General features: G+C 41.5%; 1 protein-coding gene across 1 annotated transcript in view; it reads left to right on the top strand.

Annotated features, from left to right (window-relative positions):
* Positions 1-13,706, top strand: part of alk (ALK receptor tyrosine kinase) — a 354,006-nt gene that overhangs the window by 289,576 nt on the left and 50,724 nt on the right. Inside the window, exon 6 of the mRNA XM_053336367.1 lies at positions 12,062-12,193. Coding sequence (XP_053192342.1) covers positions 12,062-12,193 — 132 coding nt within the window. The remainder of the gene's footprint in view (positions 1-12,061; positions 12,194-13,706) is intronic.

The raw sequence follows: 13,706 nt of genomic DNA, 5'->3' as shown, positions 1-13,706 counted from the left end.
GGAAACCAAAATGAAGCCCATACAACATTATCACCATCACCTTCATCACTTTTAATTCCTACTTAATCCTAGTCTTAAACTTAAAAGCAAGTCTTGGATTTAAAGTAGTTTGAGTGAGCTGACAGAATCTGACAGTTCCCCAAATTGTCCCCAGAATCACTTTGCATGAGATAATAAAAGCTCTAAATCTCTGATAAAAGTGCCAAGCAATGAAAAAGTAGAAAGGTAGCACAAAATCACACCAAAACAAATCAATACAAGTCTCATTGTTTATCCAGTCATCCCTTTGTTTAACGGTCTTTTCCATCACTGTAAAGGACAGAGCAGAGAGGGTTGCTGTTGCTCATGCAAATCCACTTTCTGTTGAACAGTGTCTAATTGTTCTCAGCTCTGGGTTCACTGTGTTCCTCTTGCCAGGCAGCACACAAGCCATGGCTAGTGGAAGAGGAAAAAGTACACAGACGTGCCGTACTCTCCTCAGGCACCACCTGGTTCCCCAGCGCAACACCCACTACACACATCCCACTCCCAAACTAAGCCCTAATCCGTCTCGGCACGCTGGCCGTGCGGCCTCGCCACATTTCGCGGTGTTCTAAACCTCCCCCACTTTCCCCTCCAGCACCTGTCACAAGGCTGGGCTCGAATTGCCTTCCTTCCTACCTCACGCCGAGCATGAAGCCCAGGCTCTCGATTAAGGCTCACAGACTCCTCAGCTCCTGGCAAAGGCAGTTGTTTGCTTTATTCGTTCCAGGCCCCTGCACTCAAAATTAGCTAATTACTGCTATTAATGACCTGTATTGTCAAGCGCTTGGGCCGGATAGCGCGAGGCCTGCTCCAAACTTGGGTTTGATTAATTGTATTTAATTTGGTCCCAGAGGTTTGAAGTTTCATTTCAACAGATAGAAGAAGTCTGTGGACACAAAATGTTCTGTATTTCTCACAGGAACAGTTTCCCACCGAGTTAAAGGGGTTTTGTGAGGAAAGCATGATTCACTCTAAGGACTTTCAAATCAGTGAGAGGGAAAAACATGCTAATTATAATTTTTACTTCAAACCTCTCGTGCAGCATTATTAATTGTCTCTTGCGCATGCCTGCCTTGAGATTTGCAATATCCAGTCAGAAGTCATAATCCCCCCCCCCAACTGATTTCAATTCTTCCAAATCCCATGTGACTCTTAGATCTTTTGACAATGTCCATTTGCCTCCTCTTTGTTGTTTTCTTGAGCAGAAAGATGCCGATTACTCAAGCCAGTGAAGTGCGAGGAGACATAGTCAATACAGGATAAATAAATGGAGCGGTGTCTGACTTCTTTCTCCATACCCTTCCACTTTAATTAACTCATCAGTCACAGGGCCAACAAGCAATCCAATTTGTTGCCCCTAAAGTGACTTATGTGGTTATATGCCTATCTCTGGAGCTCATCCTCCTTGACAGGAAGTTAGAATCCTGCCTTCTGCTAGTATTTCACCAATGCTAGCCGTGTAGACCCTACACAAAACCTAATTATTCAAGTGCGGCAAACCTGTCAATGACACTCTTAACCTCCTACAGTTTCTCATCTTGGAAGTAAACAGAAAGCCCTGTGATGACTGACAAGCTCATTACCAGATTGTGTCAATAGCAGGTTTGACTTCTTGCTCTGCCTCCATCACAGCGCTGCATCGTGCCAGAAGGTCACATTTATCTCAACGCTTTTCCTCACATATGAGCACATTTTTCTATTTGTGTTCATGTATTACACAACAAACTGTCACCATTCATTTTTTTCCAATTGGACATGTGGCTGAGACAAGGCAGCGGTGAACCCCCCGAAGGGAATTTGAACCGGTGACCTTCCCTTCCCTGGCCCATTTCCCTAACCATTACACCGTGATGCTGCAGGCCCTTAATGGAGCGTTACAGCAAGTCTATACTTGGCGATTAGGTACACAGCAGCGTGAGGGTGTCCCCAGGCCCATCAATCACTCTTGGCCCTGCAGATTCAATGAGGGGAATGGGTTCGGAGAGAGCCGATGGAGTGGATGGTGTGAGACATGTGGATGGATGGGTGATGGTGTTTCGCAGGAGAGAGGGAAAAAAGCATTCAGTCTCATAGCGTGGGACTGAGCCTCGCCTTTAAATACGCTGAGTGTAAGCCTTTAATTGAGTTTTCAATCTCACCTTGACTGCATGAATAAAATAAACTCATCCCTGGAGTGTTTGTTATTGGGTAACAAGTACATACAGATAATACATATATATATATATTTTCTAAAGAGAGAGAGAGAGAGAAATTGAACCAAAAAAAAGCCCCCAACACTGTCACAATAGTGCAAGGTTGTGTTTATGAGAACAAAAGAATGTCAGAATCACAGCAACTTTATACTGTAAGGTTTGAGAGATGTCAAACAGTGACGCAGTGGCCCATAAGGGTGAGTGATGGAGTGCAGCTGATTTCTTTGTTTCCCGTCAGTCTTATAAAGCCTCATCAGCTCTGGCAGCGCCCGTCAATCCGTCACCGTACATGTGTGCAGGATGAACAAACAGGTCTGCAAACCTTGTTGTAAGCTCAAAGTGTGGCTTTTCTTTAGTTATTTTAATGGTATTCTACTTGCAAAGTTTTCAGTAGCAAGAACAAACTTTCAAACTAAACTTTTGAGCTGCTAATTAACACTTAGTGTCAGAGGCCTCTGGCTTAAGACGCTAAAAGCTTTCATGTTTAATTTGCACAAGGCAACTGTGTATCCTTTAGTCCATAGCTCCAAATGGTGAGCTTCAATCTGCTATTTTGTCTTATAACTTAAAAAAAAAGATGTACATATGTTTTATGTTTATTTTATTTCATTTCATATGTGTGTGAGAAACATTTGGAATTAAATATATTAGATTATAATAAGTGGATACGGGAAATAATTTCAAAGCTCCAATGCACTGAGGATGCCTACATTCATCGAAATTCTCAAGGATTTCAATCAGGAACTAGGAATCTTAAAGCAAGAAGGACAAGCCTGCAGTACAGATGATGTATGAAATGCTTTATGGACTAAACATTTAGTGGAAGCTAAGCCATGAACTGTGTTTGGCCACTGACCACACAGAGTCGATATTGATTCATCGATCAGTTAGGATGAAATATGAGCTATCCTTGTTGCTGAAGTCAAGTTACTGCAGTCACAATTTGCATTTTATTTTTCATGTCTGTGTTTTTCACTCCAAGTATATCTCCTGATGAGACTGAAAGACCGCCTTTATTGAGCTTTATGATTGGTTATTGGGTGCATTATTGCTTTGTGCTGGCAGCTCTATTTATCAAACCATATACACATAAAAGCACTTTTACTGATGGAGATTTTGTTTTACCTCTTAAATGACTTGAATGACAAAATGTTGGTTCCATTGGTAGTGGGACACATGCAGAGACACTTAGCCTGCTGTCTGTTATTTTTGTCACATAATCCATTTAATGTACTGTACAGTATTTATTAATAGAGGCCTACAAAGAGAGCTCTATTCCCTCTCTGCCTGTGTATCTGCCCCCAAGCCCTGCTTCAATGTGCTCAACATTTGCACAACAGACATTATTTCTACCAAAGGAATGAACTGTATCCATTGTACTCACAATAGGTAGTGCACCACTGGCGTTTGAATTCCCCACTGTTGGAGAAGTTAAAATAAAACCAGGACAAGGTGCAAGCAGAGCGCCCCTAGGAAATGAAATCAAACGTTATTTCTAAAATAGAAGAATGTGATCAAAAATTGCTGCTCTTACATAATTACAATATAATATTTAATGAAATGAGTGCAAGCTTTTGGGGTCTTTTTTTCGTATGAGGTAACATTTGCCTGTAACTATACACCGTCAGCACCAATACGAATCTAGTAAATTGAACCTGTCCATCATTTTCACTGCACTCAAACAGTCTATTTTTGATTCAATCATCTATAATGATGTGTCTAAGTTGCACCATCCCGGTGTTTCAAGTATGTAATTCACAGTTATAAAATGTTCCAGTCTTGAGCAATCGATGGAGAGTCTCATTGTTTGGAATCAATAAAAATGTACATCCATTCTTTATACAAGTTGAACTTCAAATGCTTTGTTGAGAATGTATCTTAACAATGCAGAAATTCAGGTCTCGAGGCAATATTGCCAATGTGGGATTGGCCACATGTTTTAGAAACCATGACCTGTAAAACCAGTTTTCATTTATTCTTTGTTTGTAATAACTTCAGTATGAGTTTTACTATCTGCCTTGAGGGCCTGGATTAAAAAACAGAAGTCTAAAGTAATATGTGATCACAGATACTTTTTGCAGTTTCATGAGCACGTTAAGACAAATTTGTAAAAACAAACTCTAATTTCTGGCCTTCAGGAGCCTTGAGGGCAATCAGCAGTTCATCTACCTACCAGACATATTTGGAGGTATGACGATGGATATTTTCTTTCTTTTCATTGTGAGATTCTTATTTCTCAGGACACATCATGTCCCTTGAAAACCTTCTAGAGATCACACGTTGTTTTGGGCTCTGGGAGAATGATCTGTGACTAGAACACTGGAGCAAGTAAACAACAAAAAAAACCACACAGCTCATCAATTAACAGAAGACACAACCTGCCAAGACAAGACCCTATCTGGCAGAGCTGAGCTTCATCACATTCTACCTCTAATCTCTTGCCCTAGGCTTCTCCGCGAGCAGCATCCCCTCAACACAAACTGAGTTTGTGTTGCCGGCACCTTTCCAAGGCAATCTACACAGGCAGTTTCATTTTAAGATATTGAGCAAGTGTTAAATGGCCCAGGGCACCAAGTGGAGTGTTCTCAGCATACATGCGCCAAATGGAACAGATGTCTAAATCAACCCTGACCTGGCAGGGACGGGGGAAATGTCTGGATGTTATGGACTTGAAGAAAAGTCTGTTATTAAGACACAGCAGCCTTAAATCTCATTTTGTTCTGTGGAGGGGACTATTGTGCCCAGAGTGTTGGCAGGAAATATGTTCCTTAATCTGGCATTTCATTTGAAATGAGAATTATATTACAATGTAGCTCAAGTAAGTTTTGAATGTATGTGAATGTTCATCTAGAAATATATTGCATTCTATGACCTCGACTGACTTGAATGTACGATATACCACTTATATAAACTTCAATAACATTATGCCCTTCAAATGCTTTTCAAAATACAGCTTGGACCTAATCATTTTTCTTACATTCTTGCTACAAAGCAGTAAAAATCTCTTTTTGAGATGAAGAAATAAAGAACACATTTACATGACCTTTGTATTATGAAACTCAGACTTGCAGTGCAGTATCCTGACTGTTTGAAATGGAGCCAAACTTGTTCCCCTGTAATAAAACCAAAAAACATATGCAACATCGGTAAGTTGACAATGTGGAATCAAAGCTCTCTGACTCTGCTGATGGTTTTAAACCAAACAAAGGTTACAATCTTATCATGACTGTTGTGTCAGTAGGACACATTCTTTGTTGTCAACACCGCTCTGCATACTATCAGTGACAGTGTTTGCTTGGCTTCATTGACGTAGTGGATGTGGTCACACAAGAAGCCTTAAAGGTGATAAAATCCAGTCTGTCTGGAATGTCAGTGATGCTTTGAGATTTGGGATTAAAGCAAAACTACCTGAAAAGAACATTCCAGTTAGTTTCAATTTTGCTCTTACTACCTTGAAACTTCAGTATAATATTGATATAAATTTAGACCACCAACCAGCAAGTAGGAATGATCTGTATGAGCAAGGCTAAAATGCATCAGTATTCCAGGTGCCGTAGTTATCTAATCACGGCTACTTAAAAATGCATAACTGCTCTATGAATGCTGGTTTTACAGCAGATCAAACCTGAAACGATGAAGGGGAAGTTTGATGAGATCAGGCATAAAGGTAAATAATCATAATTGGAAATTATACATGGCAAATGATATGAAGGTCAGGTCAGAATCAGTTTCATGTTAACCAAATCCTAATGTTACCATGACTACATCACTTGAACTAAACCAATAGCCACATTTTGTGCAGCTAAAAGAAGAAATCATCATCTCCAGAATGTAGAGCAGACCATAAAGGTATCATTTTTAATTTGCTATCTCTAGCAGTCTGCTGTTGTCTGTGCCGCTGTCTCTCCAGCAGGGAGCATGACAGATAGCGATAGTGATTGGGCAGAGCTCTGACCAATCGAGCATGGCTGTGTGCAGTTAATTGAATTCATGAGCGAATACTTCTCGTCCTGTCGACTGTCCGGTGGGAAACTCGGCTGCATTCATCTTCAGCATCCAAGCTGCTGTAAATCTCCATGAATATATCCAGACTCTGCCTCTGGTGTGGTGGCGCCTCCTCATGCTTAGACCCATTGGGATTTTCCAGTATGACAGAGCACAGTCCTCTATGACAACATCTGAGATCAGAAACTTCTATATAATAATGAGCAGAAAAGGATAAATGCATTCTAACTACTGCTGAATTGAATGCTAGACTTAATTAAGCATTTGCAGGTCTCTCTTTCTTTTGTACTTCCTCTCTTTTGTGTGTCATTTCCAGTCATTTCCATCCATGCACACAAAAACCCAAGCAGATCTTCCTCAGTCTGTTTTTGTGTTGTTTTAGAGCACACACAAGGATTTCAGGATATGACTGACATGCTTGCTCATCTGTGGGAAAACAAAAGCCATATTAATTCCAGTGTGAGTCTACCCTCTCCACGACTCCAGATTGTGTTTTTACAGCTGTATTTCAACACGGATACGTCTGTCTGCATTCAAATCGACGAGCTATCTCCACATGGCAAAACCATAACAAAAAGTTTTATTCAAATGGAGAGACAAACTGCTTTGCATGATCTCGTGATATCCCGTAGAGTGAGACATCTCTATCAGCGGAATCTTAAAATAATAAGCGTGATATGTGTGATGCAGCTGTGTAAAAATGTAAAGATGGTAAATGTTGGAAGTGATTTGAGCTTGTCTGTAAAGAAGAAAAAAGTTTGATAACACTGACCTTCTTTTCCCTACTTTACATTCAATATTCAGTCAATTCAAATATTCAGTAACCCCACAAGTAGTTTTTTTTGTTTTGTTTTGTTTTTGTTGGGGTTTTTTTGTCAGAGCGGCGTCCTTAATGATTTTTTTTCATCATCATTAATGAGATTTGACAGTGTTTTACAGCCTTGAGAGGGCTCCACACGCTACAGAAACCGAGATGTCAAGACACATTTTTGTCCTAAATTTTGGCTGTCATTTAATTCCTGTTTTGCTCAGTTGTTTTGCTTTTGATCTCGTCTGTGAAGCCTCCCCCGATTTTCATCCTGCGAGCAGACGGGCGACTTAGCCGGTCATCGGATGTATGGGAATTTTTTTTTGGAGGAGGAGGAGGAGGAGGAAGAGGCAAAACAAAACTTCAGTGAAAACATCTTTAAAATATGCCCAACCTACATAAGAAGACATGAGACGAATGAACTTTACTTGAAAAAGAGTGCTTAGTTTGATCATGTATGTAGTTAGATCTATATGTGTGAGTTCACCATGCTGCTCAATTAAAGGATGAGTTCACAATTTCTTAAAGCAACAGTCAAGTGTCCATAATAACATTAAAACAGATTTTTTGTTCATACTGATCATTAGAAGATCACTTCATAATGTGCTTTAAATGTAAGTGATGGAGGACAAAATCCACAGCTTTAATAGCCTGTATGAATATGAAGATTACAGTACAATGAGAAACCTGTGTCAATGTTCATTTGAGCACCTGGCTGCTTTTTTAAAATAGACCAAAAGCTTAACAAAGGTATATTATAAGACATTTGGACCATGACATTAGACACAGTATATATTAATATGTGTTGCATTTGGGTTTAATCCTCATGGCAAGAGTGTAACACAGGTCCTGCTGTAGGTTTGCAGATTGCTCAAGCAGAAATATCTTTATTCAACGTGACTCTAACATGTCATGTTTCAGAAATGGGGTAACTATAAATACTGAGGTGACACTTTTAAAGTGGAGAATAAAAACCAGCGCACACACATCCTCTCATGGAGCCCTGAGCGACCCTTTAAGAGTTGCAGCAGTTAATGATATACAGATGAAATGTATTCTCCACCTACAGTGGCCATTCACAGCAGCATCGGCTTTTAGAAGGATACTGTATATTGATGTATGTACAGGTTCCACTCGACTCCTGTCTGGTGTACTTGTTAAGTGTTTAACAATTATCCACTGCAAACGGTCAACAGCATCGACGGCGGTGTTCTGCACCGACTATGTATAAGAGATAGTGACTGATGGCTCCCTTTCATTCCCTGACATTTAGACAAAAGCAACAAGGCTGAGTACAGCAAACAGCAGGATTTCTGTTTCTGATTGTCTCTTCTGTTCAGCTTGTCCTTTAGCAACAGAAGATCAAAGTCAGCACAGACCTGCAACTCTGATTCTAAAACCCTGCGGAGCTTGAAAAAGACAGTGAGGCTTTTTTTTTTTTTTCTTTGTGTGGAGTGATTTTTTTTTTTATGAAACCCTGCAAATCTGTAAGTCAGTAATGAGAAAGTGAATGAGACGCTGTTGATATATTGCACAGACTTCTATCACAATGCGTGTTATAAAAAGCAAATAGAACCATGTCTCGATTGACACTGTAGCAGTTAAGAGACTATATGTGTAAATAGCTGAACGCTTCTTGTCCTACAGCATTTATTCCTGCGTGACTGTGATACGGCATCTTTATTGATCTCTGAATAGACTTGGCTTTGTTGCCGCATAAAAGGTTTCTTTTAGTTTCCTTGTCTCGTGAGTTTGTTCTCTTTTCTTGCAGCTTTGAAAAAATAATGTGTCACATACATCTGGAACAATGCTCAAGTTTAAGGTTGTCAGCGGTGAATCAGGATCCAAACTTGACGTCAATGAGCTCCTTTCACTTTCACATCTTCCTATTTGTTATATATAAGATGTATTTCCAGTGTTAGGGATGGAACGGCAGCGCTAACTGTTCACCGTTTAGCTGTATCCGACAACGCTTCTCTGCTTTGTCGTTTATCAGAGGCGGCCGCACCCTCGGTCACCTATCCCCCTCCTCGTCACTCATTCATCATTCCCCTCACAAAGCCGAGCCAACCCCCTGAGCGCACGGATAACAAAACTCACTTACCCCCGCAGGCTATTCATCCCCCCGCTGACCCACTTGTTTTCACAATCTGACAAGTGTGATTTAAGAACTGCGGTAGGCCAGGAGTGCAGCGGCCATGTCACTTCACCTGTTTCCACGAGGTGACACCGCCACTTGGAGACTTTTTTTTTTTTCGTCTGTCATCAAACTAAGATAAATCTATGAATTTACATACATTGCCCAGAGGTTTCAGTGTACTCGAGATAACTTTTTTTCTCTCAATTGATAAATCGTTCTGCTTGCGGTGTCAACATTATACGAGGAGGAAGCCACTGAGCAAGGTGTATGCATAATGCATGTGTTGAGCATGACTGAATACACACAGCAAGACCACATCTACTGTATATCTATACAGTCGCTCACACAAAAAAAACCAAGCCTGTGCTTCATTTCCTTATTTGAATAAAATGTTATGTTTGCTTTCTTCTGTGTTCATCTGTAAATGTCACCTGTGTGTTTGTGTGTGTGTGTGTGTGTGTGTGTGAGAGCCTGCAGTCGGAGGCGTGTGAGCGTGTGCGCCCCCGTCCCAGCCGTCTGGAAGGAAAAAAAGAGGCGCTGAAAGATGATTCATAATGTGCAGCACAGCTCTGATGAAAAGGGGGTATTCATTATTAAAGTCATTCACTCAGGCGAACATGTTTTCAAAGAATTTGAACTGGGTTACTCACTGACAATGTTAATGTGGCTTCAAGGGTCCGTCACAATAGTGGACTGTGGGAGGCCCCTGACTAATGTGTTTTTGTCCAATTTAAAGAAAAATAAAAGCCTCCCCCTCTTTTTTATCCATAGAGTTGACAGTGCCAGTTTCCCACTGGGGCCTTAAAGTTTCTCACAGTAGAAAAAGAAAGAGTGGGGGGGGTTAGCAGTATGCTGTGAATCAGGCATAACTGTAAAATTTCCACCCTCTACTGCTTCATAACTAGACAGTAATTTCTGCTAAGTATTGTAACGTCGTTATGGAGACGTATTTCTTTATTTGTGTCATAAAACTTCTTTACTCTGCATGTTTTCGGAGCAGGTTGTTAATTTGACTTTTTTGCTTTAGTTTCAAACGACACATTTTACCTCACACATATTGAATCACATCCATCATACCCACTGTGAAGCTGATCATATGAAGGGATGATTTCTTGGCAACCGAGAGATACCACAGGTCTATATATTTGGCTGGTTTATTCATGCACGAAGGACAAAATATTGACTAGATAGTCAGGCTTTCCCCCCGAACAGAGGAGAGCTCACCTTTATATACTACTGAGTGTGTACAGAATATGTCTCCTCTGTAGGTGTCTGTGTGTGTGTCTCAGTATAAACACACAGTGGCTATGCCCATGTGGTTTGACTCCATAAATAACAGTCTTTGGCAGGCTTTACAAGACTTTTGATCTCAACCTGCATGTCAGTGACCCTCACATTGATAGTCAATAGACATGCTTCTTGCAAATACACCATTGAAAGGATAGTGAACAACCAAACATAAGGTAACATATACTACCTTACATCACATGTGGCTTATCTTAAAGTGTATCTGCATCAAAAGCAGTAACATAAAGCATGCAGCAACATAATCTGTATCATTAAATGCTTTAATTTATGCTTAATTGCTTTTATCCCCTCACAGTCATATTGGTTTGTGTTATCCTGGTTGTTGCCTGGAGAGTTTAGTAGCTACAAGTAGCAGCAGCATCAAGTATCAAGTAGTAATATGGCTGATTAATAGTGTTTGGCAGCGTCTGTTGTTTTGTTCATTTCCCTCTGACACGTAACATTATAAATGTTCTGTGTTGTGCGCCGCTGTACTTTATCTTGTCCCTCCACATGTTTGCGAGCCTGTCACCCAGATGTAAGTCTGAGCTGGAGGAGATTGGTACAGACGATGCCTGTATCACTTCCCACAGAAAACGATGCCGTGTGAGAAAAAAACAAAACAAAAGAACCCCCCCCCAAAAAAAACCAAACAAAACAATAAAGGAGTGCGTTCATTACAAACTTTGTGTTGAAATGAGTGTAGCATCGACGGCTATCTCGTCGATCCCCGGCTCCTCTCTCCTCCCTGTCACGAATTCCAACGTTATCAGACTTCCGACTCCCAAGTTCGTCTGAATGGAGAACAAATCTGCATAATACAGATCAAGGGCGAAGCTACAGTAAGCGGAGCCAGTCACTCATGATAAAAATCACATCTCGTTTGTTCCTTATGAGAGAAGAGGAGGGGGTTAACAAGATCTCCATCAGTGGGCCATTTTTTTTGTTTTGTTTTGTTCTCTTTACTGTGATCAGCTTCTGATGATTAAGGTGGAGGTGAGCAGTCAGTTTCCACAACCGAGATATCACCTCTCTGATTTGCATAGATATGCAAATGTCCCGGGTTACAATTGAGTTGTTGAGACTGGTGATAGAAATTGGTGTCTGTCTGTGTGTGTGTGTGTGTGTGTCTTTCTGTGTGCGCGCTACCTGCTGCAGTATCTAGGTCATTGTTTTTGCTTCTTGTACACTCGTCTGATGGATTCGTACTGTATTCAAAGCCAGATGTTTACGCCGCCTCGGCCAAGTTATTCATGCTGTTCCAGGCGCTGTTGATGTCATGCAGGCTTAACAGGCTGGGCTTACGTTCGCTTTCGTCACTGACTGATGTGGTTTTTTTGTCCTAACTATATTTTCTCCTGTTTGTAAGCTAAGTTTTTTCAGAGAGCCACTGATTTCTGTTTCAGTGTCCAACATATAAATCTTTCAGCAAAGCTCAATAAGTAAACTTCCAACATAACCGAGAGCTATTTTTCCTCTTTCTTTCCCTCGGTTTTGCTACATTACATTTTCTCATTTTACTCTGGCAGCTTTTTAGTTTTTCAACGACTAACAATGACTGTGTTTTTTTTTCTCCTCTTCTTCTTTCTTTCTTTCTCTCCTCAGCATCCTCACAGGGCCCCAATATCACACTTGAGGGTCAGTACCACTGCCACCAGGGACCCGGGATCCCACTGGACAAGCTGTGCGACTTCAGAACAGACTGTCCGCTCGGCGATGACGAAGGCGACCTATGCCGTGAGTACACAGTGACGCGGGGACACGGCGGGGACACGGCGGGGACACGGCGGGCACACACGTCACGTGTCCTCCACCGTCCTCCCTTTATCTCTCAGATCAGAACAGCCCATTTGTGAAGGAGTTGGTCATCCGCACTGAGCCGTCTTTAATAAAGCTGTTGCATCCTGCCCAACGGAGCAACAACTGAGCGTCGGCGTGAGCTTCCCTGACAGAGATGCGAAGGGTGGGGGGGACGGGTGAGGTGGGGGTAAAGCCAGGAAAAAAGAAAAAAAAAAGCATGCTTGGCTAGCATTTCTCATCCTTGACATATTCCATGGTTGTTATTTCTATCTCTTTGCACATTTGTTTTCTGCTTTTCTCGGAGCCTAGGAGGAACTATAGCCAAGTATGCTGACATCTTATTCACAAGTGAAGTCCCTCGGGCCTTGCTGTGTGTGTGTGTGTGTGTGTGTGTGTGTGTGTGTGTGTGGTTTTTTTTCCTACTTACATGCATACACTGTCTTCCCAATTTACAGATGCACAGTTCAAAAGTCTCATCCACCCCTACCATGTTTTTGGATGTTGTACCTGGATTTCAGTGTTGCTTTTTTCCTTTTCTCCACTCATATTAAACTGACCAGAGTTAATTTGCTCCTGCCCACAGTTTAGGTCATCCTCCCATGCGGTGCTTATTAAAATGATGGCTACTCCCTCGCGCTTATAGGTTTGCTAACTACGGGAGCTGAGAGATAAGAGAGGGTGAAAATCCAGCCGAGGCGCGCGTCGTCTTTCTACTGCTAGGAAGGCTTATCAGCGCTAATTGGCCTGAGAGGCGAACCCAAGGGTATAATCTCCATTTGAATGTAATGCGTGTAACGTTTTGATTGTATAAGCATAAGAATTGGAAATTAGAGCTTAAATGATCATCGGTAAAGCGCGGATCCCAGCTTTTTAAACGTCGTTCAGCAGCCAATCTACAGCAAAGAATGACTTAATTTAAAGTGTGGCAGTCATACAGATGCTGCATGTGTTGCGGAGGCCAGTGTAAGGTTAGTATATTTGTGTTTACATCAGCAACAAACAGAACAGGGGATATCTGACGCAGACTAATGGGCATTGCAGGGAGCTGCTTGAAAGTTTAAGATATGAGGCCTCTTTTTCCACCCTTTTCCCACTGTGTGACCTCATTAGGGGGGCTGAGGATGCACACGAGCGTGAAGGCCAGCTGTCATCTGCGTTGAATCAATGCTTTCTGTCTGTCTTTCTGTCTTCTTAAAATAGTAATAACCTTTATCCTCACTGATTGAGGACAAATACCATCAATCCATAAGTTCATTCATCAGCCTGACAGTCACATTGGAGTCCTTCCTCATACCCTCCTTGTCACACGTACCACTGCACCTCAGCATTTGCTTCATCTTCCATCTCCATTGACTCGCCGCAATTACCCTCCTGCTACCAAAATCACATATCGCTCCCCTCTCTGATAGCCTATTCTCTGTGATCTATCCACGAGTTATCGTCATCTGAT

This window comes from Scomber japonicus, chromosome 16 (genome assembly GCF_027409825.1).
Source record: "Scomber japonicus isolate fScoJap1 chromosome 16, fScoJap1.pri, whole genome shotgun sequence".
Taxonomy (NCBI): domain Eukaryota; kingdom Metazoa; phylum Chordata; class Actinopteri; order Scombriformes; family Scombridae; genus Scomber; species Scomber japonicus.
This window is presented reverse-complemented; position numbering and strand designations above follow the sequence as displayed.